This window comes from Mustela nivalis (genome assembly GCF_964662115.1).
Source record: "Mustela nivalis genome assembly, chromosome: 9".
NCBI classification, from domain to species: Eukaryota; Metazoa; Chordata; class Mammalia; order Carnivora; family Mustelidae; genus Mustela; species Mustela nivalis.
Genome location: NC_139028.1, coordinates 22,718,277 through 22,743,677, shown reverse-complemented (window position 1 = coordinate 22,743,677; position 25,401 = coordinate 22,718,277). Strand labels below are relative to the sequence as shown.

The window sequence follows — 25,401 nt, the reverse complement described above, 5'->3', positions numbered from 1 at the left end:
CCTAGGGAAGGAAACAACAGGTAAAGCCTCTTGCCTAGGGCCGACTACATAACGGTCTGCAAATGGTCCAGCCACAGAAAGGATGCTGCCTCCCTCGTCCTGCCCTGCCCAACTCCCCCAACTCCGGGCAAGCATGGCTAACACAAACCAGGTTAAAAGTCCTTTCTTTTCTCCCTGCAGACATCTGGGCCAGACTGGGTTTTTCCAGAGATAGTCGTCACGGAGGAAGAGGCATGAAGTCGTCTGGTTCACAGAGTGTGGGTTTTCTCTCCCACAGCAGCAGATGGCACCAAAGGCCACAGCCCAGGGGGGCTGCCCCTGCCCACCCTGTAGGAGGACTTGGCCCCTCTTCCTTCTTCTCTGCCTTTTCTTTGCAGGCTGAAGGGCCTGGGGCAGAGGCAGCCAGCCCCTCCAGCTCCCCTAGTCACATCAGCACGGACAGAAGCAGCCCGTGCACAACATGGGCTTCCTGGACTGGCTTAGCTCCTGGTCCTGGCCATACCGGTACTCTCAAGGAGCCTCCCAAAGACCTGGGCTTGGCTACTGCCCCGGACACGGGTGGGACAACAGCTGGTTTTGTCCAGACCCCTCAGGGTGCCTAGGCCTAAAGCTGCCAAACCCTCACACCCAGCTTCCAAGGCTCCCTCATGCCGGCGTGGTCCTCCTTCCCTCCCAGCACCTGTCGGGTGCTCCCTTAATTCTTTGGGTGAGGTGAGGTAAGGGCATGTCCGGCTCTCCTGATCACACACCCCCCCCCCCCCCACCGATGAGCACCTAGTTTCCTCTGCTGGGTGTTCTCAATCACGAGCTGTGCCTTTAAGGACCGTTGCCCTGAGCCAAGCTCTTGACGTTAGCATCCTCAGCTGAGTTGGATTAAGGAACCATTTCATGCCTTTGCGAATTCCTTCTGGCTGCTTCTTTCCCCAACATAGGGACAGAGTAGCCAGTGGTCTGAACCAATCGGCCAAGGGCGGTCTGAGAGTCCATCTAGCCCGGCAGCCCCTTCCCGAAGGGAGCAGAGGCTTCCCCTCTGATAGGCAGTTTGGGATCAGGGAGTGAGCCCTTGGCGGCCTTGGGCGATCACAGGGACTCCCAGAAAGCCATGCAGAGCCTTGAGCCATGAAGGAATGCTCAGATGTCATCCTGTGTGTGGAGGCGACAGAACTGAGCAAGGTAAGAGTCACATAGGACTGCTCTCTCGAGACCCAGATCCCTGCCTAGGGCTGGCCATGTCCGGGGGCCATGCTGGCCTGGCAGTACGGCCACTGGCCCTCAGCCCTCCAGTCTTTCCCTTCCAGACTGAGTTCTGCAATCCTGCTTTTGAGCCTGAATTGGGGCCACCTTGCCCTCCAGCAGCCTTTCGGGAGGATGCCAGCCACAGCATCCCAGCTTCCCGGCATGGTAACCATCTCAAGGAGTGACCTGCATGGGGGCGGGGCGGGGGGGTGGACAGAGAAACCCAGGAATAGAGAACAGTATGAGGGTTGCCCAGGGAGCTCTCAAGGTCCCATCCCACCCACCCACAGGCCGGCGCTCCCGAGGGCTGCAGCCGGACTGCCACTTCTCCTGGCTGTGCGTCCTCCTGCTGGCCGGCCTGCTGCTCCTGCTGCTTGGGCTCCTGGTGGCCGTCATTCTGGCTCGTGAGTACCTGGCCCTGCCTGGCAGGAGGGCTTGGGGATGAGATTCCACGAGCCATTCTATCTGTCACCTCTGGGGAACCGGCTCCTCTGAATCCCACTCCCCCCTCTTCCCACCTGCAGAGTTGCGGGCTACACCCCTGTCTGGGGCCTCTTATCCGCCACTGCCTGCCCAAGGCCTGACCCCCAGTGGGACCAGCCCCCCAGCCCCCACCAGCCTTTCCACCACCACCACGTCTCCGGCATCTGGGAATCCCAAAGGACAGCCGGAGGAGGCAGGCCTGAGCCCCTTACCCCAGCCCAGTGAGTACCCAGGGAAGATCTTTCTGGAGAAGAGCCCAAGATGGCAGGAGGACGGCTGGGGGCGGGGGCGGTAAGTGCAGGAAGGGGAGCCTTGGAAATAAAAGGGTCTCGCTCCTTTTGACCTCAGAACTCGAACTCTAACCTTCTTCTCTGCAGCCTGTGGGGGCCTCCTTCCTGGCCCAAGGGGCTTCTTCAGCAGCCCCAATTACCCAGACCCTTACCCACCCAACGCCCACTGCGTGTGGCATATCCAAGTGGCAGCAGACCGCGCGATACAGCTCAAGATTGAGTCGCTCAGCATGGAGAGTGTGGTCTCCTGTCTTTTCGATCGCTTGGAAATCTCCCCTGAACCTGAAGGCCCCCTCCTCAGGTGGGTGCCCTTGCCCCCAGGAGATCTCACCCCTGCTCTGCATCATTGTCCAGAGGACAGAACAGGGAAGCAGCCACGGGAAGGGCTGGCCTGGGAGGAAACCGAGGGACCCGACCATGGGGCCCAGCTCTGCCTCCAGCCTGCTGCATGACCTTGGGGAGGTCACTGCCGCTCGCTCTCTATCAGAGGGAGCTCCCACCTCTGTTGCCCATGAATAGATGCCCACAAGGACGGATGCACATGGCTGTCAGGAAAGTGAAAGCTCCCTGGGAAAGGAAAGGACTCTTCTTGACCTCCCCAGCTCAGGGCTTGAGGCAGGAGGACCACAGGGCCCAGGCAGCCTCCACTCCGGCTGGCCCTGAGCTCTGAGCCTCCGTCACCCCCAACCTGGCTCCTTGCAGAGTGTGTGGGAGGGTGCCTCCCCCCACACTCAACACCAACGCCAGCCGCCTGCGGGTGGCCTTCGTCTCCGACAGCAGCGTGGAAGGATTTGGCTTCCATGCCTGGTACCAGGCTGTGGCTCCCGGCACCGGTGAGTGTTCCGCCACCCCGCCTCCGCCTCCGGCGGCCTCTCAAGCTTCCACTTCCCTCCCCTCCAGACATTCCCAGCCCCAGCAACAGGGGTTGGAGACTCTGGGAGGTTCTGAATCCAGACGCCCCTCCCCAGGGAGCTGTGCTCCTGATGAGTTCCCCTGTGACCAGCTCCTCTGCCTGCTGCCTGACTCAGTGTGCGACGGTTTTGCCAACTGTGCTGATGGCAGCGATGAGACCAACTGCAGTGCCAAGTTCTTGGGTACGGGCCCCACCGAGGCGCAGGGCGCGTACTGTCTATGGGCATCCCACCCGGGTTCGGCCGGGACTCCCCAGCTCTGGCCCAGCCCCAGACTTGTCCGGATATTCTCCTGGCCCAGAGGCTGCTTCCTTGTGGGACTGGCCCAGGCTCTCCCCTGTGGTCCCCGCCTGGCCAGTGGGCCAAGGCCCAGACCCTGGCAGACTCCTGAGCTCCTCCTCCCCTCTGCAGGGTGCGGGGGGAATCTGACTGGGCTCCAGGGCACTTTCTCGGCCCCAGGGGACCTGCAGAGCTACCCTCACCAGCAGGTAATGGAGTGGGGCAGACACACACGGGTTAGTGTGACCTGGAACAGTGTGGGAGGTGCTGCCTGGCTCTTGGGAACGTCAGAGATCCAACAGGCAGCAAGCGGGGGGGCAGTCCTTAGTGCTTACTGGGTAGCCTGTAAGCACTTAGTGCTTACTGGTAGCTCCATTGATGCAGAGAGCTTGGTGGGCTGCCCGCTCCCGCACCCTGCCCAGCCCCCGCAGAGAGAAAACCCTTCTGGAGCCCTGCCTAGATACCCAGAGCAGGACGGGAGAAGGAGCCCTGAACCCTCCCTCCGTACCCTCCCCTAGCTCTGCACCTGGCACATCTCAGTGCCCGCAGGACACGGTCTAGAGCTGCGCTTCCACAACTTTAGCCTGCAAGCCCAGGAAGAGTGCAAGCTGGACTATGTGGCCGTGTATGAGGCCAGTGACGCGGGGACCCTTGGCCTCCTAGGCAGGTAGCTGCCAGACCCAGAGAAATTCCATTCTCCGCGGTCTGATGGTCAAGGCCTTCCCCAGATTCACCCTGCCCTCTCCCTGTCCCTGTCTTCTGTTCTAAGCCAGAGGTATCTCTACTGTCACCCTAGGAAGAGGCTTGTCCTTCCTCAGCCCAAAGCCTTTGTTCAGCTTTGCCCCTGTGCAGAAGGTCATTTCCCAGTACCCTCCCTACCCAGTTCTCCTGCCCTGTGCGGCCCACTCCCACTTCCCCTCAAACCCTCACTGGTGTTTCCCATCTCTGACTGGCTCAAGTTCAAGCAGTTTGCTTAACTCTTTGCCAACCGAATATGTGTGTCTTTCTCCCAGGCCGTAAATGCCATGTGTCCTATCCCCTCAGGCCCGCCCCGGGCACCAGCTCAGAGGGAGGCCCACGGGAACAGCCTGGGTGGGCCAAGGCTCCCTGCCCAGGCACGCTCTCTGCCTTGGGCAGGTTCTGCGGAGCAGAGCCTCCGCCTCGCCTCATCTCCTTGCACCAGCAGCTGGTGGTGCTCTTCAGGACAGACCGCGGCATCAGCACTGGGGGCTTCTCTGCCACCTACCGGGCCCTCAACACCACCGAGAGTAGGTGCCCCTGGGGGTGCGGGTGTGGGCAGTGGAGGCACCTCCAGGAGAACGCGGAAAGCCTCCAAACCTGGTCAGAGAACCGCGAAGGTATTATGGGGGCACAGGCCTATCCCAGGGCACTGCTGTGACCCTATGCCTGCAGATCCCTGTGGCGCCAGCGAGTTCTCCTGCCGCGACGGAGGGTGTAAGAGTCTGCAGTGGACGTGTGACACATGGAGACGCTGCCCAGACAGTGGTGATAACAGCTGCAGCAGCCCCTTGTTCCCACCCCCAGGTGAGAAGCCCCCTCCCCACCAGAGCACCGTGGTGGGGGGAGGGGAGGCCGGAGCAGGCGGGGGGGTCCATTCATAAAAGCCCCACTGGCACACTTCATCACAGCCCACCTATGTCCACCCCCCCCCTGCATGGGGAGACTCCGAAGAGTCCGGGGAGGGATTCTCCCCCTGGGCTGCCAATGGTACCTGACACCACCCCCAAGGGAAGTAGGGATCTGGGAGTCAATGATTGGGGCTTCAAGAACCAGCCCAGCCTGGTCACACAGAGAACCCCTCTGTACAGTCCACCTCGGAGAGGAAGCTGAAGGGCACCTGGCTGGCTTAGTCAGCAGAGGATGTGACTCTTGATATTGGGGTCACAAATTCAAGCCCCACATTGGGTGTGGGGCCTACTTTAAAAAAAAAAAAAAAGAGGATGATGAGGATGATGATGAAGTCAAGAGCAGGGGAGTTCCTTCCAGATGCCAGCAGTCTCTGCCAATGTCAGTGCCCTGTGCTCCCGAGATCAAAGAGACTCCTCCTGCATGATGCCCAGAGCTGACAAAGGATGTTTGGGCGGGCTCTTGAGGATAATGGGCACCCGTGATGTGGGCAAAGCATGTCTCCGTGTTATCTCCTTTGAGTCCCACAACAACCCCCAAATGACCCAGAGAGAGCATTTTGGTGACTTGCCCCAGGTCGCCAGCCTGTGTACCCCCTCCTGTGATTCTCTTACAGAGCTGGCTTGTGAGCCTGTCCAGGTGGAGATGTGCACTGGCCTGAGCTACAACACCACGGCCTTCCCAAACATCTGGGTGGGCATGGCCACCCAGGAAGAGGTGGTGGAGATCCTCAGAGGTTATAAGGTACTCTGGACAGAGATTAGCAAGGACCCCCAGGAAGTGGAGGGAGCCTAGTGGGTGGGGTGCCTGAGGGCTGATTTCCTCCTTCCACAGAGCCTGACAAGTCTGCCGTGCTACCAGAGTTTCCGGAGGCTTCTCTGCGGACTGCTTGTGCCCCACTGCACTCCCATAGGCAGTGTCCTTCCCCCCTGCCGCTCTGTCTGCCAGGAGGCTGAGCGTCAGTGCCAGTCTGGCCTGGCTCTACTGGGTACCCCCTGGCCTTTCAACTGCAACAGGCTGCCCGAGGCAGCTGGCCTGGAGGCCTGTGCCCAGCCCTGACCCCAGGCTGGGCCCCTGCCCCTCTGCCCGCCTATACACCTCTGCTGATCAGGCGGGGCAGGCATGGGATAAAGGAAGGAGGACCAGCCTTGGACTCTGGCCAACCTCTCTGGAGCCTCCCAGGGAGAGGAAGAGGAGTAGTTGGCAGGGCTAATGGAAGCTTCTCTGTCCTGTTTCTTGCCCCCAGCTCCACACGGTGCCATTAACTGTGAGGACCGCCTCGCACCCAAACCTCAGACCCCGATTTCCAATCTCCCGCCTTCCCCTCTCCGGAGACGTACTTTTTCAGGTTCTCCACCAGCTGCTTTCTGACTCGTTCAGTTATTCAATTTAAAGCATTGAGGGCCTAGTAATGCGGCAGGCCCTGTTCTGAGTCCTGGGGATCCAGCTGTCCGTCTGCCTCTAGAACTCTCCCCCCTCTGTTCTCAGCTTCTGTTCCCCACCACCACCACCACGAGTCTTGGCCTTGGTCTCTTGTCACCGCACCATCTCTCCTTCCGGCCTGCCTTGGAGCAGTGGGTGCCCGGAATGTCTGTCGGAGTGTCTGTCCTGCACAGCTCTGCCTCCCTGTGCCCAGCTAAGACTCCCTCCGCCTCCTTTCTCCCCCAAACCTTGGTCGGCAGCCAGGCGACACCACGAGTTATTTCCCTATTTCCCTGCCGGGAGCTCTTGGCCCCTGAACAACTGGTTTCCTCTTGGAGTCTGGGAGGAGCAGAGCAGAGCCGGCAGGGAGTGAACCCGGACCAGGGCAGGGGACGCCTGGAGGGGGAGAAGCACAGGGGCGGGGCAGGGGTCAGCTGGAGGGTCCGAAGTAGCCAGCGCCCCAAGGAAGCCCCGGGAGACGGGAGGGGGTGAGTGTGGTGGAGGGAGGGAGGGGGGTGGGGACGGGAGGGCCACAGGGTGGAGTGGGGTGAGGGGAGCTGCCAGCCTCTCCTGTCCCCTGACCTCGGGCTCCCTCCGGGTCCTCGGCTCTGGGGGAAGCCCCTCCTTCGTCCCCCCGCGGGCCGCTCAGCCTCAGGCCCATGGCAGTGGGGTGGGGACCCACCCGGCCGCCTCGGGGGCGGGGAGAGAGGCCGGTGCCTGCATTCTGGGTCCCGACTCCCGTCCCGCCTGGCCCGCAGACTTTGAGGACCCCGGCGGCTGGAGTCCCCGTGCCAACGCCATGAGGCCCCTCGTCGCCCTGCTGCTCCTGGGCCTGGCGGCCGGCTCGCCCCCGCTGGACGACAACAAGATCCCCAGCCTGTGCCCGGGGCACCCCGGCCTTCCCGGCACGCCGGGCCACCACGGCAGCCAGGGCCTGCCCGGCCGCGACGGCCGCGACGGCCGCGACGGCCGCGACGGCGCGCCCGGGGCTCCGGGAGAGAAAGGCGAGGGCGGGAGTCCGGGTAAGAAGGCGGCGGAGTCGCCGTCCACGGGGCTGTCCGCGCTCGTCGGGCCGAGGGCCGGGGCTCGGGGTCCCGCCAGGGGGCGCCGCCGGACTCAGGAAGCGGGGCGCGGGGAGGGTGACGCAGCCCGAGGCGGCTTCGGGGACCCTCTCCTGCGGGCGACGGGGCCCGAGGAGCTGGCTGTAGGGTGGCCCTTGCCCTGGAAGCGGCGTCCGGGAGTCCCAGACAGGGTGGGGAGGGTGCCGAGCGGCGCCCCCGACACCCCCGGCTACGGGGTCGGTGGGGGGGGTGTGGGCACAGCTGCCACACTCGTCCTAACCGCGCCCCGCACTCCCGCAGGGCTGCCGGGGCCCCGAGGGGAGCCCGGGCCGCGAGGAGAGGCGGGACCCGTGGGAGCCACCGGGCCTGCAGGCGAGTGCTCTGTGCCTCCGCGCTCCGCCTTCAGCGCCAAGCGCTCCGAGAGCCGGGTGCCTCCGCTGTCGGACGCGCCCCTACCCTTCGACCGCGTGCTGGTGAACGAGCAGGGACATTACGACGCCACCACCGGCAAGTTCACCTGCCAGGTGCCCGGCGTCTACTACTTCGCGGTCCACGCCACCGTCTACCGGGCTAGCCTGCAATTCGATCTGGTCAAGAATGGAGAGTCCATAGCCTCTTTCTTCCAGTTTTTTGGGGGGTGGCCCAAACCAGCCTCGCTCTCCGGGGGCGCCATGGTAAGGCTGGAGCCAGAGGACCAGGTGTGGGTGCAGGTGGGTGTGGGTGATTACATTGGCATCTATGCCAGCATCAAGACAGACAGCACCTTCTCGGGGTTTCTGGTGTATTCTGACTGGCACAACTCCCCTGTCTTTGCTTGACACCCACTGGAAAGTGAGCTCAAGCTCTCTCACTCCTGGCAAGGAGGGTATGACACTGACAGCCACATCATCTGGGAGGGCTGGTCCCCCCCTTGGGATGCTGTGAAGGACTCCGTCCTGCTGCTGGCAGAGAATGGGGACAGAGGCTGTCTGAGATCAGGGCTGGCAGTGTGGTGCATTGGCTGGATTTCTGCCCAAAACAAAAGGAGCGCTCTGTGCTGGCAGGTGTGGGTCCCCCAGTTGTTCTGGCCCCAGGACCCCAGAGGTGGGGGGCCCTCTTCCTGGTGCACTGCTTCTCTGGGTTCTCCCTTGTCCCTCCTCCGCCTGGGCCCTTTTCTCAGAGATTATTCAATAAATCAAACAAAACAAAAACAACCTAGTGGCTCAGCCTTTCCTCATTGTGGTGGGGATGCCCTGGTGATGAGGATGGGGAGGAGAGAGGGAGTGATGGGGAAGATGTGCAGGGTGGTGCCCAGACAGAAGGAAGGGCTCTTGGGCTGGATGAGCCATGGGATAGGAGATACAGGGCCAGGTGAATGAGAAGCCGCTCCATAGAGCTGTCCCCTGAGTTGTGTTGGTTGTGAACAGGAGTGCTTGGCTGGAGAGGGTGCTCTTCTGGCATGTGGCTCTGGCCAGCTTTTTCTGACTCAAAGATGTCATATGAACTGGGCGGGGGCTACCTTCGCCACACACTACCCTGATCAACAAAAAGGATCCCCGTGTGTGCATTTGTGACCGCTCTGGCTGCCTGCCTGGTCTCTAGATGACTGGAAAGCTATTTCTCTGTCCCCCCACGCCAGGGAAGTGGTGTGTTCCTGGGCGGCTAGAGATAAAGTAGTTTCTGAGATGACCACAAGAGGGCGTCCCAACTCCAGAATGCAGCGATGATCCTGAAGCGCTTGAGCTCAAGGCTGCTAGGGTACTTAGGGAGAGGACGGCTATTGAGGTCTGCCAGTGTAATTCCAGATGGGGGTACAGGAAAAGGGGGTCCTTTGCTCCCAGCTCAGGAAGTTTATCTTCTCTCATAAAATGTTTATCCTCACATTAAACAGAGACTGGAAGGAGCGGAACCTCCCCTTGCTCACCTCCCTCTCTAGGGCTTGGGGGAGGGGGAGAAAAGCCTTTCCCAGGCCTCCCAGCTCCAAGATGGATGTGGTGAAACCGCCCCCGCCCTCCACCGCGCTGGGCATAGCCTGGGTGGGCCGCGCCACTAAGTCTGAGGGTAGCCACAAAGCCCCTTCAAGGTTCCCCTCCTCTGACCTTCAGACGCCAGCCCCAGCCCCACCCCCATCCCAATGACTAACAAGCCAGGGCTTGCCAGACCCACAATCAGTTCAGCCTCTCAACCCCTGAGAATGTGGAGGGGCCTCTTCTCAGTTTCTTTCTAACCTACCCTCCCTCCACACCCCCTCCACCACCCCCAACCCCGCCATCCCCACTCCACTAACCACCCAACAGCTTCCAGAAGGCTGCCCTGGCATTATGCTCCTAGATTTAACGTACAATTATGCGGGAGTGTCCCCCCTCCGTCTTGCTGGGCCTGTGAGGGCAGATATGAACATGGGGACTGGGATTGGGTCCTGGACTTCAGCTCCCAGCTCTCCGCCAGGAGGCCTCACAGCCCCACTCCAGCCCAAGGGACACAAAGACAAGCACCAGGCTCCTCCAGGGACTGGACGGTAAACTGGAGTGCAGGCAGCAGGAACCCCAAATTCCCTTCTGGGAAGAGTGGCACTACAGAAGCTGGGAAGCCAACTCAAGGCATGGGAATGTTCCCACGCCTCTCTACCAGGGCTTCAATCTGGCAAGAGTAAAAAAGACTGGGAGGATTTTCCCAAAAGCCAGGTATGTGAGGGCACAAATTGGAGGGGGCGGAAGCTAATCCAGCAACACCTGGCATGGGCTCTCTCCAAGGTACAGTCCTCACATCCTCTCTTATCCCCTTCCCCACCAGGTCCCCTACAGACCGCAGTGACTCCAGCAGGACTGAAAGACCCTGCTGCAGCCCCAGTTACTCTGACCAGCTGGTCACCCCTGTAAGGATGCACACAGAGGCCTTCAGAGCTGTCAAGAGAAATTTATTCACCAGAAATTGGGCCAGACAGACCCATCTGGGTCAGACAGACCCATCAGGGAGCTGCATACTCCTAGGATGGCCCCTTCCATATTTGGACCCTAGTGAAATGTGCAGTCTGCCCTCCCCAGTGCCAAGAAGAGACAAACAGAAGGGGAATGCCATTGTTCCCTGTGATGTGGGGAGTGAAAGGGGTAGGAGTAGAAATCTGGTTATCCCTTCTGAGGCTCCCAGTGGAGCTGGGGTGCCAGAGGGTAACATGGTCCCAAAGCCGGGTGCAGACACCCACCCCCCCAAGGAGTAAACTCTTGATCCTAGCTGTTGGATCAGGTTGGGAGGGAACCTCATAAGATCAAGATAGGCAGAAGTGGTCACGCTAAGTGCACCTGATAGATACTATCCCCAAGGCCTACCAGTGCACAGGTGTTCTGGCTGGAAGCAAAGGTTCAAGTTCATTCCAAGGCCCTTGCGTTACCAAAACATCCGAAGGACAGTGATGTGTTGTGGCTGCAGAAGCTGGGGAGGAAATGGGGAGGGGTCAGGGAGAGGACCTGCAAATCCCCCACAGAAACACCAGAAGTAGAAGGGGAGCCCCAGAGGTTGGCATCTGGATGGGCCCTGGCAAGCTGGAGGGAGGTCCACAGCAGTCTCAGGGCCTTGCATAGTGACACACTCACCACCTCTGGCATCACACAGGGGTGCATTGGGTGAGAAAAAGCTGTTACCCAGCCCCACCCAGCTCACAGTCTTCCAGAGTAGCCTATCTCAATGTCCTGGACGTATGGCTTGGAGGCTCGGCATGATGGCCATGGGGGCAGGAGGGAATTCAGGCCAGGAACCAAGAGGTCAGGTGTGAAAGCTGTCCTAGCACAGGTGGCTTCATGGAGCACAGCAGAGCGGGCAGGCAGGGAAGGAGTCTTCAGAGGTAGACATTGAGGGTCTGCAGAATGCCCCGGCGGCAGAGTGGGCAGTTGCGGTGATAGACAGGGTGGCGCATGAGGATCTCAGTGCAAGCCTGGCACAGGCACAGGTGCCGACAGGGCAGAAGCAGCACCGTCTTGCTCTGGTCCTGGCAGATGACACATTTCTTCCGCTCCTCCTGCTCCTTGAGCAACTTCCACGGGTCTTGCCCCGCTACAGACTCTTCCTCGTTGAGCCTCTCCCGCCCGCGAGCAGCTGTTGCTCTGGCCGTCCTGACCTCTTCTGCCTCTTCTGCCTCTGATCTGGGCCCTGCTTCGGGAAGAATGTCCTGTCGCCAGGTCCTGGCTGAGGGCACCCTCCTAGGGCCACCCTGAGGGGCCCCAGGAGCCCCTCCCCGGTTTGGCCAGGAGGCCAGCTGCAGGCTGCGGCTCCAGACTCGGCGCCAGGCCTCCAAGTCCAGTGCTAGGCGAGACAGCCGCACCACATCCTCTCGGAGCCGGTGATAGGATGGCCGGGCGTGGAGCTGACTGAGTGCCCGGGTGGCCAGTCTCAGGGTGAGGTCCGGGTGCAACACAGTCACCGTCACTGCCAGCACGCAAGCCAGCAGCACCAGGCCGGTGACGTTGACAAGCACGAAGCTGGCCAGGAGACGGGCAGCTGACGCTAGGAGCTCCAGTGCTAGCTGGCAGGGGGTCCAGAGGAGGATGGCCATGGCCACGGCACTGCTGGAAATGTGGGCTAGGAAGGCTGCTACAACGTCCGTCATCCTCCACAGGGGCCCCATCACTGCATCCCACAGGGCCAGCATCAGGGAGAAAAAGTTCTGAGTGCCAATGAGGCAGATGTTCACCAGGCTGTTGATCACGTAGGCCACCAGACTCATGGCAATGGCACAGATGTCACAGGCCTGGCGCAGCAAAGCATGGCCATTGGAGACCACATTGAGGACACCTCGGTGCAGTATCTCCCGGCTCCGCAGTGCCCCGTGAGAGGCCAGGTGCCCCAGGAGCTTTAAGCTCTCCAGGCCAGAGCAGCAGCTGTACAGCAGGGTACATAAGGCCTGCAAACCCCCAAAGGTGAACCGCACCAAGGCTTCAATCAAGGCCAGCAATGAAAGCAGGACTCCGCGGCCCAAGTGTAAAAGACTAGTCAGTACCGTGTGTGGCAGGTTGTAGATGAAGGCCAGGAGCCAGGCCAGGGAAGCCAGGAGGGAGGACACCAGCAGGAAGTTGAGGTCCAACACCAAGGTCAGCAGGTCCAGCACAAGGCCCACCCCATTCACTATCAGGTACACAGCCTCCATGATAGGGCTGTGGAGGTTAATCCAAAAGGAAGTCTGGCTCCAGGTTGAGGGGGGTGTCAAGGCTGATAATATTGGGGGGCGTCTGGGATTAATTTGGAAGGGAAGTGAGCCGTCTCCAAGCCAGGGAGAACCAAGAATCTGAGGAAGAAGTGGGTTAGAGCGGGGTGGAGTCTCAGTGGAGGGAAAGGGGGCCAGGTGCCGGTCCAGAAGTCCCGGTTTTGAAGGCGGGCTGTCTGGGAAAGAAGAGGCCAAACATCTCTAAAGTGGAGGTAAGCCCGGTCTGGAGGAGAGAGCTCAGCTTTGGAGGCCTGGTGGTGGCGAACCACGACCGGGCAGTGGGTCAGACCGAGAGGAGACCGGGAACGGATGGTTTCGGGCCGGGGCCGGGTGGGGGCGGCGCAGGCTGGGCGCGGGCTCGCGGCCCAGCTACGCAGGTACCCCTGTCCCCGCCCGGCCCCCGTCCTCTGGGCTCGCGGCGCTTTGCGTCCAAAGGGGTAGTGGGAAAGGGCGTCAGCCTCAGCAAACCCCAAACGCGGCCTCTACTCCGCTGGGCGCCGCCATCTTGTGTGCGAAGGGGTGGGGCAAAAATCGTGACGAGGAGGGCGGGACCATGAGCTCTGGCCAATCGTTGAGAAGGAACCGCAGGAAACATCGAGCACTCATTGGTCCGTTTGAACCGCGCCCAAATGTATTTACTCTCTCCAAAGGGAAGAACGGAGACAGATTGAAATCCCCGCCCCCTTGAGGCGGCGATTGGTCAGTTGACGCGCAGAAGCCGACTAGGCCCTCCTCCTAGCCCCGCCCCAAACAGAGCAGGAGTTTGGACTGCGCCAAATGCCAGTGCTGTTCTTTCTCCTGGCTCCGGGTCGTGAACTTTTTAGGTGAGAGTCGTAGGTTACTGCCTCTGAGCTGGGCTCGGGGATTGCACCGCCTCCACACCCTCCGCAGACTTTTGTCTATCCATTCGTCCTCCTTCGTTCATTCATTTAGTCTATTATTTATTGAGTTACTGCAGATATGTTGGGGTTACAAAAAATGTTTCAGAGGGTGTGCCCTCAAGCCGGTCACAAGGGGAAGCACATTGTCACAGGGGATTCCCAAGATGCTGTTCCAGACTGTTTCCTTCAGCGTCATCAGCTTTTCTCTGCATCTTCAGGAGATTATCTCATTGTCATTATGACAAGGAGCCCGCAGACCAGAAATAGCTCACCCTCCTTCACTAGTGCCTATTAATTTGTTTACTTGAACATTCTAGTTCCATATCTACCCCTGGGTGGCTCTAGATTCCTCAATAAGTTATGTTTTCCTTCAATATTAAAAATATATTTGAGACCCCATCCCCAATCTGCTGGGAAACCTGGTGTTGTCTACTAATGCCAAGGATACCTGAGGATCTCATCCTTCCCCCTTTGTTTCAATTAACCGCTTGCTTCAATGCTTCATTTCCATCCTGGCCTGGACTCCCCGACTTCACCCACCTAACCCCAAACGCTGTCTTAATCCCTCACCCCCCAATGCCCCACTGATAGGAAGCTGAGTTATGCAGCAAGCCTTTAATGAGCTGTGGCGGTCCCACCAGGGGTGACAGCACAGTGCAGAGCAAGGACTGCAGTTTCTTTCTTTCTTTTTTTTTTTTTTTTAACTTTTATTTATTTGACAGAGATCACAAGTAATCAAAGCGGGGGGGTGGTTAGCAGGCTCCCTGCTGAGCAGAGATCCCAGGACCCTGAAATCATGACCTGAGCGAAAGGCAGAGGCTTAACCCACGGAGCCACCCAGGTGCCCCAAGGACTGCAGTTTCTAAAACTCCACTGGTTTTGCCCCAGCCTTTCTCTCACACCTGTCAGGCCCCAACTTAATATTTTCTCTGAGATGTGTTTTTTCCTTCCTCTTCCTCTTCCTCTTGGGTTTTCCCTTCCCTTTCTGTAGCCATCAGACTCCCAACTTCCTTTTTTGTTATATAATTTTACAGTATACTCTGTCTCTATCCCCAAGCCAAGATAAGCTCTAACCACAAAATGCTAATCTCTCTAAACAAAGGAGAATAATGTAAGGATTTGTATTAGCCTCCTGCTCAGGGCATGGTCTGTTTCCGTTATTGATGCTGACGCTTTTATTGTCCAACTGTGCCTTTTCCCCCAGTTTCAAATCTTGGCGAATACACCCACCTCTCCTTCAAGATATTTGATCTCCCCACCTGTAACCTGTTCTATTCAGAAATGTTAGCTGTTCAGTGAACACCTCCTGGGTTCCTAGTCTGTCTTCCTGTAGCACTTCCTGTCAGTGGCCACTTCCTCCATCCGGGGCCCTGGACATTACCCTCTCCTGTATTCTTTCATGGCCCCTCTCTACTCCCTACATGACGATTTCTGAATCTGTGCCTTCAGCAACCATTTCCTGGGCACAGACAGCGCCTGGATATCGCACTGGTGCTTCAAATTCAGCATGTCCAGGGGCACCTGGGTGGCTCAGTCAGTTAAACGTCTGGGATCGTGATCTCAGGTCCTGGGATTGAAACTCTTGTGGGGCTCCCTGCTCCGTGGGAAAAATGCTTCTCCCTCTCCCTCTGCCTGAGGCCACTGCACCCCGGCCACTTGTGCCTTCTCTCTGTCAAATAAATATGTAAGAACCTTAAAAAAAATTTTTATTAGAAAATGAACCGACTCCACATGTCCAAAATCAAACTCAGAAAACTTGCTGTGCCTACACTGTGTGCAGTTAACCAGCCAGCTTTCCACAGCAAGAAATACCTTCTTGAAATGGGAAGGATCCTCTAAAATAGTATTTCTATTAGTTTGAGACCAAAACTTCCCCTCTGAGTGATCTGAGGCTCACCGAAGCCACTTTGAATGAGCTAGAACTTTGACATCCAGCCACACAGCTGTGGGCAGGCAGAGGTGATATGGGGCCACAATTCTTGTGACAAATGATTTGCTGTCTTACAAAATGCTCTTCATTTTTTTTTAAATTTTATTTTTAATTTATTTATTTGACAGACAGATCACAAGTAGGCCGAGAGGCAGGCAGAGAGAGAGGAGGAAGCAGGTTCCCCGCTGAACAGAGAGCAGAGATCCCAGGACCCTGAGATCATGACCTGAGCCAAAGGCAGAGGCTTTAACCCACTGAGCCACCCAGGCACCCCAGTGCTCTTCATTCTTGAGCTGAAAAGGACCATGTGAACACAATGCAAAAGAAGCACTGGGATGACACCCCCTTTGAAAAAGCCAACGTACTTCGCCATGTAGCAGAATTATAAACCAACCATTCCCCTTGAATTGACCATGGAAATGGGGGTTGGCCTTGGAGTCAAGTGGTATTGCTACTAACTTGATAACGTGTCTTTCTCCTCCAGGACTATGTTTCAGATAAGAGCCTCTTCAAACCCACAGTTGCCAAAGCAGGGGTCATCATCTATTCGGAGGCTGGAGAGAGAAGACAAAAATGTTGGTGGAAAAGAGCCGACACCAACTGACAGTCAGGAAGAAGTTCAAGTTGCTTACTAGTGTGAGTTGCAGTGATGGAGAAGAAGGTCTGCAGCCAGTTCCTAAGAAAACCGAATGCCTAGAGGTACTCTCTATCCTTGCAGAATTTTATAATGGAAGTTGGAATGAGGAGTGGGGGGAACCAAAGCCTTCCAGCGCCGGCCCCCAGGTTTCTGCTTTCTGCTGTGGTGCTAACTTAGGGATTTTGTTTCGCTCGGTGAGATGCTCACAGGGACAATAAAAGGGGCTTTTAGAGATGGGGGTCAAACCATGAAAGCACGTCTGAATCAGGGGTCTTGCTTGTGGTATTATGTGTACTTTCCACCTCCCTGCTAGTGTCCCATCAAGCATTGAGTATAATCTATATTACCTCCATGGTTTTTAGAGATGGATTTTTTTTTCCCTTTTTGATCTAATTTTGCTTTTGACTGACGCACATCATCTTACAGTGTCCCAAAGTCAAAACTATGTTAAAAGGTACATTTGTAGGTTTGTTTTCATTCTGCCCCTGCTCACCCTGTTCCCTCCCAGCACCAGCTAAGGGCTCTGCAGATCACCAACGTACCAAAAAATGTTTTCCTTGTCACTGGCCTGGCCAAACTCATAACCCTAAACATCAGCTCAGCTGACGATGCCGTTCAGGCCCAGAAAAGCCCTCTTCTGCATTCCATAATGTCCTGGAGACATGAGGTGAGTGTATCCAAATGCCACAGACAAAACTCCTGAATTTTCATGTAGGGGAGGGTTCGAGTAGCTGTAGTGCTTGGGTAAGAAATACATTAATTACCTAGTCAAATCCTCTTGCTTTTCTTCTTGTTCTAATTTATGGTTCCAGAAGTACTCAGAAAATAATGCACTAGCTGAGGAACATTTGTAACATTAAATCAGATTTTTAAAAATGTGTGTATATGTAATCTACAGGAAACACACATATGTATTTAATGGGTTTTAGCTCTGTTTTGACATAAGGAAAGGACTGGAAAAAAAAAAGCACCCCGTAATTTTAGGCATTGATTTGACACTGTTGGGGGTGGGACGCCTTGGTGGTTCAGTCGGTTAAGCATCTCTCTTTTTTTAAAAGATTTTATTTATTTATTTGACAGACAGAGATCACAAGTAGGCAGAGAGGCAGTCAGAGAGAGGGAGGGGTGGAAGGAAGCATGCCCCTTGCTGAGCATGGTCCTGGGATTGCCGGTCTCAATCCCAGGACCATGGGTTCCTGACCTGAGAGATCATGACCTGAGCTAAAGGCAGAGGCTTTAACCCACTGAGCCACCCAGGCGCCCCAGCATCTGACTCTTGATTTCAGCTCGGGTCTTGATCTCAGGGTCATGAGTTCAAGCCCCATGTTGGGCTTCATGCTGGGTATGAAACTTACTTAATTTTAAAAAAAGCATTGTTGAGGGTGGTCAATGATGACGAGGCTATCATGGTTAGCAAAGGTAAGGGGGAATAAGGTCATTTTTTGGACCAAAAATCCAGAAGCATTTTTGTGCTGTGGCACATAGTTGAACTCATTATTAGACCTCAGCTCAGTTTGTGCTGACATGGTGGCATTCAGAACAATAGAAAGATCATATACACTGTTTTCTGTATCTGCCCAAAGAGGAAACATCTTGGAAAGACACATCACATTTGGCCTTCCTCCCTCTCTGGGACACACGATGGGAATGCTGGCTAGGTGCTGTTAAAACAGTAGATGTAATGTAGATGAGATATCAAAAGAACTTGAAGAGTTAAGCAAAACAATAGAAGATTCTCAAATAAAGAGAAAATTATGGTCTCATGGAAAATGAAATGACTCTTCAATATGCACTATTCTCAGACATATGAGATGGACTGTTGCATAATTTTAAAAATATTGAGGGACACCTGGGTGGCTCTGTCAGTTAGACATCCCACTCTTGATTTTGACTCAGGTCTGATCTCAGGGTGGTGAGGTCAAGCCCGGCTTCGTGCTGGGCATGGAGCCTGCTTAAGATTCTCAGTCTCAGGGGTGCCTGGGTGGCTCCATGGGTTAAAGCCTCTGCCTTCAGCTCAGGTCATGATCCCAGGACCCTGGGATCAAGCCCTGCATCGGGCTCTCTGCTCAGCAGGGGGCCTGCTTCCCCCCCACCACCACCCTTCCCTCTCTCTGCCTGCCTCTCTGCTTACTTGTGATCTCTGTCAAGTAAATAAAAAAATCTTTAAAAAAAGGGGGGGAGGCACCTGGGTGGCTCAGTGGGTTAAGCCACTGCCTTTGGCTCAGGTCATGATCTCAGGGCTCATGGGCTCTCTGCTCAGCGGGGAGCCTGCTTCCCTCTTTCTCACTCTCTTCCTGCCTCTCTGCCTACTTGTGATCTCTCTCTGCCAAATAAATAAATAAAATCTTAAAAAAAAAAAAAGATTCTCAGTCTCCCACTCCCTCTGCCTCTCCACCCTTTCTCTCTCCTTTACTAAAATATGTGTATATATATATTTTATATATATATATATACACACATATATATAATATTGACAAAAGTTTAACCAGAAAAATCTAAATCTGTTTAGCTATTTTACTTTGTTTACAATTGATGAGGCAATACCGATACATTATTTTTTCAAAGACTTTATTTATTTATTTGAGTCTAGAGAGACAGAGAAAGCATGAGCAGCAGGAAGGGCAGAGGGAGATGCAGACTCCAGAGCAAGGAGCCCAATGTGGGACTCCATCCCAGGACCCCGGGTTCATGATATGAGTCAAAGGCAGACACTTAACCGACTGAGCCACCCAGGCGCCCCTAATACATTATTATTATTATTATTATTATTATTATTATTATTATTAACAGAAGTCCATAGTTTCCATTAATGTTGACTCTCTGTGTGGGTTTTGACAAATATGTAAGACCATGTGTCTACCATCGAGTGTCATGTGGAATATTCTCACTGCCCTAAAAACCCCCTTGTTCCACCTACTCATCCCCTCCCTCCCTCTCCCCACCCCCAGCTCCTGGCCATCACTAATATTTTTACTGTTTCCATAGTTTTGTTTTTCCCAGAACGTCAAATCATTGGAGTCTTATGGTACAGAGCCTTTTCAAATTAACTTCTTTCATGTAACAGTATGTACTCAGGGCTCCTCCGTGTCCTTCTGTGACTTGACAGCCCATTTCTAGTTATCTCTCAATAATATTCCACTGCCAGTGTGCCAGGTGGCTCAGTTGGTTAAGCGTCTGCCTTTGGCTCAGGTCAGGATCTCAGCCCCGCATCAGGCTCTCTGCTCAGCAGGGAGTCCACTTCCTCTTCTCCCCTGCCACTCCCCTTGCTTGTGTTCTCTCTCTCCAGATCTTGAAAAAAAAAAAAAATTCTAATCTATGGATGTATTTCCCCGTTTATCCATTGTACTACTGAAGGACATCTCGGTTGCTGCAAGTTTTAGCAGGAGTGAATAAAGCTGCTGTGCACACCCGTGCACATGTTTTTGCGCGGACAGAATTTTTCAGCTCATTTGGGTAAATACCAAGGAGAACGATTGCTTGATCATACAGTAAAGAGTATGTTTCGTTTTGTAAGAAACCGCCAACTGTTTTCCAAAGTTCTGCATTCCCACCTGCTGTGAATGAGAGTTCCTGTCGCTCTACGTCCTCACCAGCATCTGGTGGGGTTGGTGTTTGGAAATGTAGCCATTAGAAATGGATGCTAGGAGCGCATCCCCAATGACAATTGATGTTGCAATTTAAGTAGCAATTTAAGTAGCAATTCCCCAATGACAAATGATGTTGATATCTTTTCATATAGGTATTTGTTATCTTTATTTCTTGCTTTTTAAAAGACTTTACTTATTCAGTTTATTAGTTATTTATTTAGAGAGAGCGAGCAGTGCGAGGGGCAGAGGGAGAGGAAGAGAATCTCAAGCAGACTCCGTGCTGAGCACAGAGCCCAGTGTGAGGCTCGATCCCCTGACCCCAAAGACCTCCTGAAACCAGGAGTCAGATGCTTAACCCACTGAGCTAACCAGGAGCCCCTAGATACTAGTTCTTTATTAGATATGTGTTTTGCAAATATTTTCTCCCTGTCTGTGGCTTGTCGTCAGTCTCTCAACAGTGTCTTCCACAAAACAGAAGTTTTTAATTTTAACAAAGTCCAACTTACCAATTTTTTTTCTTTTATGGGTCATGCCACAAAGCCATGCCAAACCCAAGATCACTTTGATTCTCTCCTCTGCCATCAAGAAATTTTATAGTTTAATGTTTGACCACTTAGGTCCATGAGATTCATCTTTGTGAACCATGGGAGGTTTGTGTCTAGATTAATTCTTTTGCATGTAACTATCTAGTCGTTGTTTTACTTCTTGAGAGATTAAATAGATTCTTTTAAATTCTCAAATTTAAAAGATTTTAAGACTTTCAAAGACTTAAAACTTTCTAAAGCTAAAGAAGCTACATTCTAATAAACTTGTCAGGGAACAAACTTGACAGAACACTCTGTTAGCAAGGTTTTGGGAACACAGGCACTCTGGTACATTGCTCGTAGGAAAGCAGAATGTCTCCCACCAGTGGGGAGTGGGTTGGCATCATTACCTACATATCTACATGTGCATTGTTACAAAGCTGCAGTAATCAAGACCGCGTAGTAATGGCGTAACACGGACATTTTCAGAGACCAATAGAGAGCCCAGAAATAAACTCTGACATCCTTGCTCATGGGATCTTCAGCAGGAGTGCTCAGACCACTCAGTAGAGAAAGGACAATCTCTCCAACAAATGGTCTTGGGAAAACTGGACAACCATGTGCAAAAGCCTGAGTTTAGACTCTTATCTTATACCATCTTCAAAAATTAACTCAAAATGAAATAAAAACCTACATATAAGACCCGAACCTATGACATTCCTAGGAGAAAACATAGAGGAAAAGTTTCATGACATTGGACTTGGCAGTGACTTCTTGAATCTAACATCTAAAGCATAAGCAGTAAAAAAAAAAATTGGCCAAATTGGACACATTGTACACAGAGGCTCTTGTGCCTCAAGCAGCATGATCAACAGAGTAGCAAGGACGGTCTCCAGAGTGGGGGGAAAGTACTTGCCAGTCATGTATCTAATGAGGGTTGATGTCTGGAGAGCTACTACCACTCAACAGCAGGTAATCACATGGGGGAGGGGTTCATGCGCAAGACCAGAATGGACATGTCTCCAAAGATGATGTGCATTTGGCCAGCAGACAAATGGGGGGCAGCTTGGCATCTCTGGTCATCAGAGAGATACTAGTAGGGCTGAGGTAGGATATCATCTTGTACCTAGTGGGATGGCTCCTAGCAAGGCAACAGAAAATAGCCAGTGTTGGCAAGGATGTGGAGAGGTTAGAGTCCTTGGGCATTATTGGTGGGACCGTGGAGTGGTGCAACATTATAGAAAACAGTATGGATTTTCCTCAACAAATTAAAAATAGAAACATCATACAATTCAGCAACCCCACTTCTAGGAATATATGCAGAAGAATTGGAAGCAGGGTCTCAAAGAGATATTTGCACACCCATGTTCATAGGAGCACTACTCACAAGAGCCGAGAGGTAGAAGCAAGCCAAGTGTCTGGTGATGCATAAATGTACAAATTGTGGTCTACACGTCCAATGGAATATTGTTCAACCAGAGAAACAAATGAAATTCTGATACATGCTACAGCAGGACTGAAACGTGAGATTGTTAGGCCAAGTGAAAGAAGCCAGTTGCAAAAAGATGAATACTGTGTGATCCCACTTATACCTATATAGATTTCTAGAAGCAGGAAGTAGAATAGTGATCGCTGATGTCTAAGGGAAAGAGGGAAAGGAGGAGTTTTTGTTTAATGGATATAAATCCTCAGGTTTTTTTGTTTGTTTGTTTGTTTGTTTGTTTTAAAAAGATTTTATTTATTTATTTGACAGACAGAGATCACAAGTAGGCAGAGAAGCAGGCAGAGAGAGAGGAGGAAGCAGGCTCCCCGCTGAGCAGAGAGCCCGATGCGGGGCTCGATCCTAGGACCCTGGGATCATGACCTGAGCTGAAGGCAGAGGCTTTAACCCACTGAGCCACCCAGGTGCCCCAAATCCTCAGTTTTTTAAGATAAAAAAAGTTCTGGGGACCTATTTCACAAAGAATATATTTACCACTACTGAACTATACACTTAACAATAGTTAAGATGGTAGATTTTATGTCATGTGGCTTGTTGGTTTTTTGTTTTTTTTTTGTTTTTTTTTTTTATTGTTGTTTTTACGGTAACTAAAAGCCAAAACAAAAGAAAAAAAGCTACGTATGCATTTAATCTTTGACCCAGCAATCCGCTTCCAGGAATTTACTGTTAAGACACTTTCAACAAAACAGAAATTTATTGTAACATTATCTGTAACATTGCAAAATATTGGGAATCATCCAAAAGTCCAAACAGATTGTTTGACAAAACTATGGTAGGTAAATCCAATGGAATACCATGCAGCTGTTACCAAAAAAAAAAAAAAAAAAGAGGACACTGAGTGGCTCAGTCAGTTAAGCGTCTGCCTTCTGCTCAGGTCATGATTCCAGAGCCCCAGGATCCCACACTGGGCTCCTTGCTCCGCAGGGGAACCTGCTTCTCCCTCTCCCTCTGCTGCTCCCCCTACTTGTGCTCTCTCGCTCTCTCTCTCTTTCAAATAAATACATTTAAAAAAATTTTTTTTAAATAAAATAAGGGGCACCTGGGTGGCTCAGTTGGTTGGGTATCTGTCTTCGGCTCAGGTCATGATCCTGGGATCCTGGGGTCCTGGGATCGAGCCCTGCATTGGGCTCCCTGCCCAGCCGGGAGTCTGCTTCCCCCTCTCCTTCTCCCTCTGCCAGCCACCCTGCCTACTTTTGCTTTCTCTCCCTCTCTGTCAGATAAATAAATAAAATATATATTTTTAAGATTTTATTTATTTATTTGACACACACAGAGAGATCACAAATAGGCAGAGAGGCAGGCAGAGAGAGGGGGAAGCAGGCTCCCCACAGAGCAGAGAGCCTGGACTTGAGGCTCGATCCCAGGACCCTGGGATCATGACCTAAGCCAAAGGCAGAGGCTTTAACCCACTGAGCCACCCAGGTGCCCCAATAAAATCTTTTTAAAAAATTAAATAAATGAAATAACTAAATTAAGTTAAATTTAAATTAAATCAACAAAAATGAGAGAAAATATCCAAAACTGAAAGCAAACAGAAACAAATGAATGCAGCTATATTTCATGTGAATAATATAACCGTCCAGAAAGGAGACAAGTAAGAACTAACTTTATATCCTCAGGCTGGGGGAAGAAAAGACTTCTTGAGCCATTTTTATTAGCTTCGTGTTTTGTGGTGGTATGGGTCTAGCAAGTCTGAAATATCGCTGGGAGCCAGAGTTCTTCAGAAGAAGGGAGACATAAATATGGAATGCAGGAAGGCAAGGTAGAATCCCCTGGAGCTGGGTCAGCATTGGAAGTTGCCAGCATGAACTCATGCTTTCTGACAATGTATATACTATATATGTGTCTGTGTGTGTGTTAGAACACACACACACACATTATATATATTAGACTAGATCTAGGGGCGCCTGAGTGGCTCAGTTGATTAAGTGTCTTCGGTTTGGGTCATGATCTCAGGGTCCTGGGATTGAGGCCCAAGTCAGGCTCCCTGCTCGATGAGGAGTCTGCCTCTCCCTCTCCCTCTACCCCTCCTGCTCATGCTCTCTCTCCCAAGTAAATGAATAATCTTAAAAAAAGAATAATACAGGCTCCTGGGTGGCTCAGTTCGTTAAGCAACTACCTTTGGCTCAGGTGATGATCCTGGAGTCCCAGGATCAAGACCCACATCAGGCTCCCAGCTCTATGGGGAGTCTGCTTCTCCCTCTGACCTTCTCCCCTCTCATGCTCTCTCTCTCTCAAATAAATAAATAAAATCTTTTTAAAAATAATATGTTAGATAATATTAGATTCTATTATATATAACATATATTAGTTTAGATGTATTACATATGTATTATTTTACGTATAGATATTTTATATATGTGTCATCTATATTATATGTATATGATATGTACGTATTTTCCCCAGCTCTGTCCACTGAAAGAGTCGAGAAAGTTCATACCCAGTAACAAGGAGCATATCTGATGCCCAGATTTTGGTTTCTAACTACCATTTCTAACTACCATTCCCCACTAAAAAGAATTTCACAATGGGAAAATGGTTGATTACAGGACTGGGGCGTAGAAGGTACAGGGTAAACTAGGTGTACCAGAAAGAAAATAGTGCCAAAAATTACGGTGTATGGAGGAGAGAATGTCAAAGAACACGAGAGCCTGCTCAAAGGTGGCCAAATCTGGGCTAATGTCAGCCTCAAAGTAAATAAGGACAGTAAAGGCATAAAATCCATGGAATACAGTAGGAATCCGTTAGTCTAAACTAGTAAGACAAACCAGCAAATGAGAAAGGAGAGCTCCTCTTTATGGTACGGTGCTGGCCCCTACGCAGGGAGGGAGGCTGGAGGTAGAAAATCACCATTTCAAAACTATCATAGTGAAAACTGAAAGCCATTCAGGCCCAAACCATCAAGGGAGACTACCGTACGCCTTCCTTGTGTAGTTCTCTGGCCTGGGAGCGTCACCATAACTGAAGCACAAGGACGCATCAGGCAAATCCAAATAATGGGACGGACCGAGCCTGGGGAAGCATCACAGATGGAAGGAGAACTGAGCACTAAATGTAATGGAGAGTTCTGGACGGTGTCCCACACTGGAGCCAAGACATGGTGGCTACAATGGGCATTATTAGGACTCTTGTCAAACTGGAATATGGATCATAGAGTAGACATGTCTTGCAGCAACTTGAATCTTTTAAATTGGATAACTGTTTCGTGGTTATGTAAAAGAATAGCCTTCTTGGGACACCTCGCTGGCTCAGTCAGAGGAGTGTGCAACTCAATCTCAAGGTCATGCGTTCGAGCCCCCGTGATGGGGTGTAGAGATTATTAAAAAAATAATAATAATAAACTTGGGGCACCTGGGTGGCTCAGTGGGTTAAAGCCTCTGCCTTCGGCTCAGGTCATGATCCCAGGGTCCTGGGATCGAGCACCACATCAGGCTCTCTCCTCAGCAGGGAGCCTGCTTCCTCCTCTCTCTCTGCCTGCCTCTCTGCCTACTTGTGATCTCTGTCAAATAAATAAATAAATAATGAACTTTTAAAAAAAGAGTGAGAGAGGTGCATGGGTGGCTTAGTCATTAGGCATCTGCCTTCCGCTCAGGTCATGATCCTGGGGTCCTGGGATCGAGCCCCACATCCGGCTCCCTGCTCACTGGGGAGTCTGCTTCTCCCTCTCCCACTCCCTCTGCTTGTGTTCCCTTTCTAGCTGTGTCTCTATCAAATAAATAAATAAAATCTTAAAAAAAAAAAAAGAGCAAGAGAGAATAGCCTTCTTAGGAAATACTGAGGGGGTGCCTGCGTGGCTCAGTGGGTTAAGCCTCTGCCGTCAGCACAGGTCGTGATCTCAG

The 25,401-nt window shown here is 52.8% G+C and overlaps 4 protein-coding genes across 4 annotated transcripts in view; 3 read left to right on the top strand and 1 right to left on the bottom strand.

Moving 5' to 3' along the window:
- The first annotated feature begins 1,116 nt into the window (after positions 1 to 1,116).
- On the top strand, positions 1,117 to 6,509 carry MFRP (membrane frizzled-related protein). Its single transcript, XM_082683358.1, has 13 exons — positions 1,117 to 1,173; positions 1,299 to 1,401; positions 1,527 to 1,640; positions 1,761 to 1,940; positions 2,097 to 2,310; positions 2,712 to 2,842; positions 2,978 to 3,103; positions 3,332 to 3,408; positions 3,718 to 3,866; positions 4,337 to 4,467; positions 4,613 to 4,744; positions 5,463 to 5,590; positions 5,681 to 6,509. The coding sequence occupies exons 1-13, from the start codon at positions 1,120 to 1,122 to the stop codon at positions 5,903 to 5,905; spliced, it is 1,764 nt and encodes a 587-aa protein (XP_082539484.1). The 5' UTR covers positions 1,117 to 1,119; the 3' UTR covers positions 5,906 to 6,509.
- Positions 6,510 to 6,617: 108 nt separating this feature from the next.
- On the top strand, positions 6,618 to 8,519 carry C1QTNF5 (C1q and TNF related 5). Its single transcript, XM_082683359.1, has 3 exons — positions 6,618 to 6,756; positions 7,027 to 7,290; positions 7,630 to 8,519. Exons 2-3 carry the CDS (start codon positions 7,068 to 7,070, stop codon positions 8,145 to 8,147), a joined length of 741 nt encoding a protein of 246 aa, XP_082539485.1. The 5' UTR covers positions 6,618 to 6,756; positions 7,027 to 7,067; the 3' UTR covers positions 8,148 to 8,519.
- Positions 8,520 to 10,208: 1,689 nt separating this feature from the next.
- RNF26 (ring finger protein 26) lies at positions 10,209 to 13,026 on the bottom strand. Its single transcript, XM_082683631.1, has one exon. It carries the CDS (start codon positions 12,443 to 12,445, stop codon positions 11,141 to 11,143), a length of 1,305 nt encoding a protein of 434 aa, XP_082539757.1. The 5' UTR covers positions 12,446 to 13,026; the 3' UTR covers positions 10,209 to 11,140.
- Positions 13,027 to 15,802: 2,776 nt separating this feature from the next.
- Positions 15,803 to 25,401, top strand: part of MCAM (melanoma cell adhesion molecule) — a 29,046-nt gene continuing 19,447 nt past the window's right edge. Inside the window, exon 1 of the mRNA XM_082683592.1 lies at positions 15,803 to 16,012. The gene's annotated coding sequence lies outside the window, so the exon portion shown is untranslated. The remainder of the gene's footprint in view (positions 16,013 to 25,401) is intronic.

Coding starts and splice junctions, on each gene's coding strand:
- MFRP (XM_082683358.1), top strand. CDS start 1,120: ATGAAGGAATGCTCAGATGTCATCCTGTGTGTGGAGGCGACAGAACTG. Junction 4,468..4,612: donor GGCCCTCAACACCACCGAGA/GTAGGTGCCCCT, acceptor CTATGCCTGCAG/ATCCCTGTGGCGCCAGCGAG. Junction 4,745..5,462: donor CCCCTTGTTCCCACCCCCAG/GTGAGAAGCCCC, acceptor ATTCTCTTACAG/AGCTGGCTTGTGAGCCTGTC.
- C1QTNF5 (XM_082683359.1), top strand. CDS start 7,068: ATGAGGCCCCTCGTCGCCCTGCTGCTCCTGGGCCTGGCGGCCGGCTCG. Junction 7,291..7,629: donor AGGCGAGGGCGGGAGTCCGG/GTAAGAAGGCGG, acceptor GCACTCCCGCAG/GGCTGCCGGGGCCCCGAGGG.
- RNF26 (XM_082683631.1), bottom strand. CDS start 12,445: ATGGAGGCTGTGTACCTGATAGTGAATGGGGTGGGCCTTGTGCTGGAC.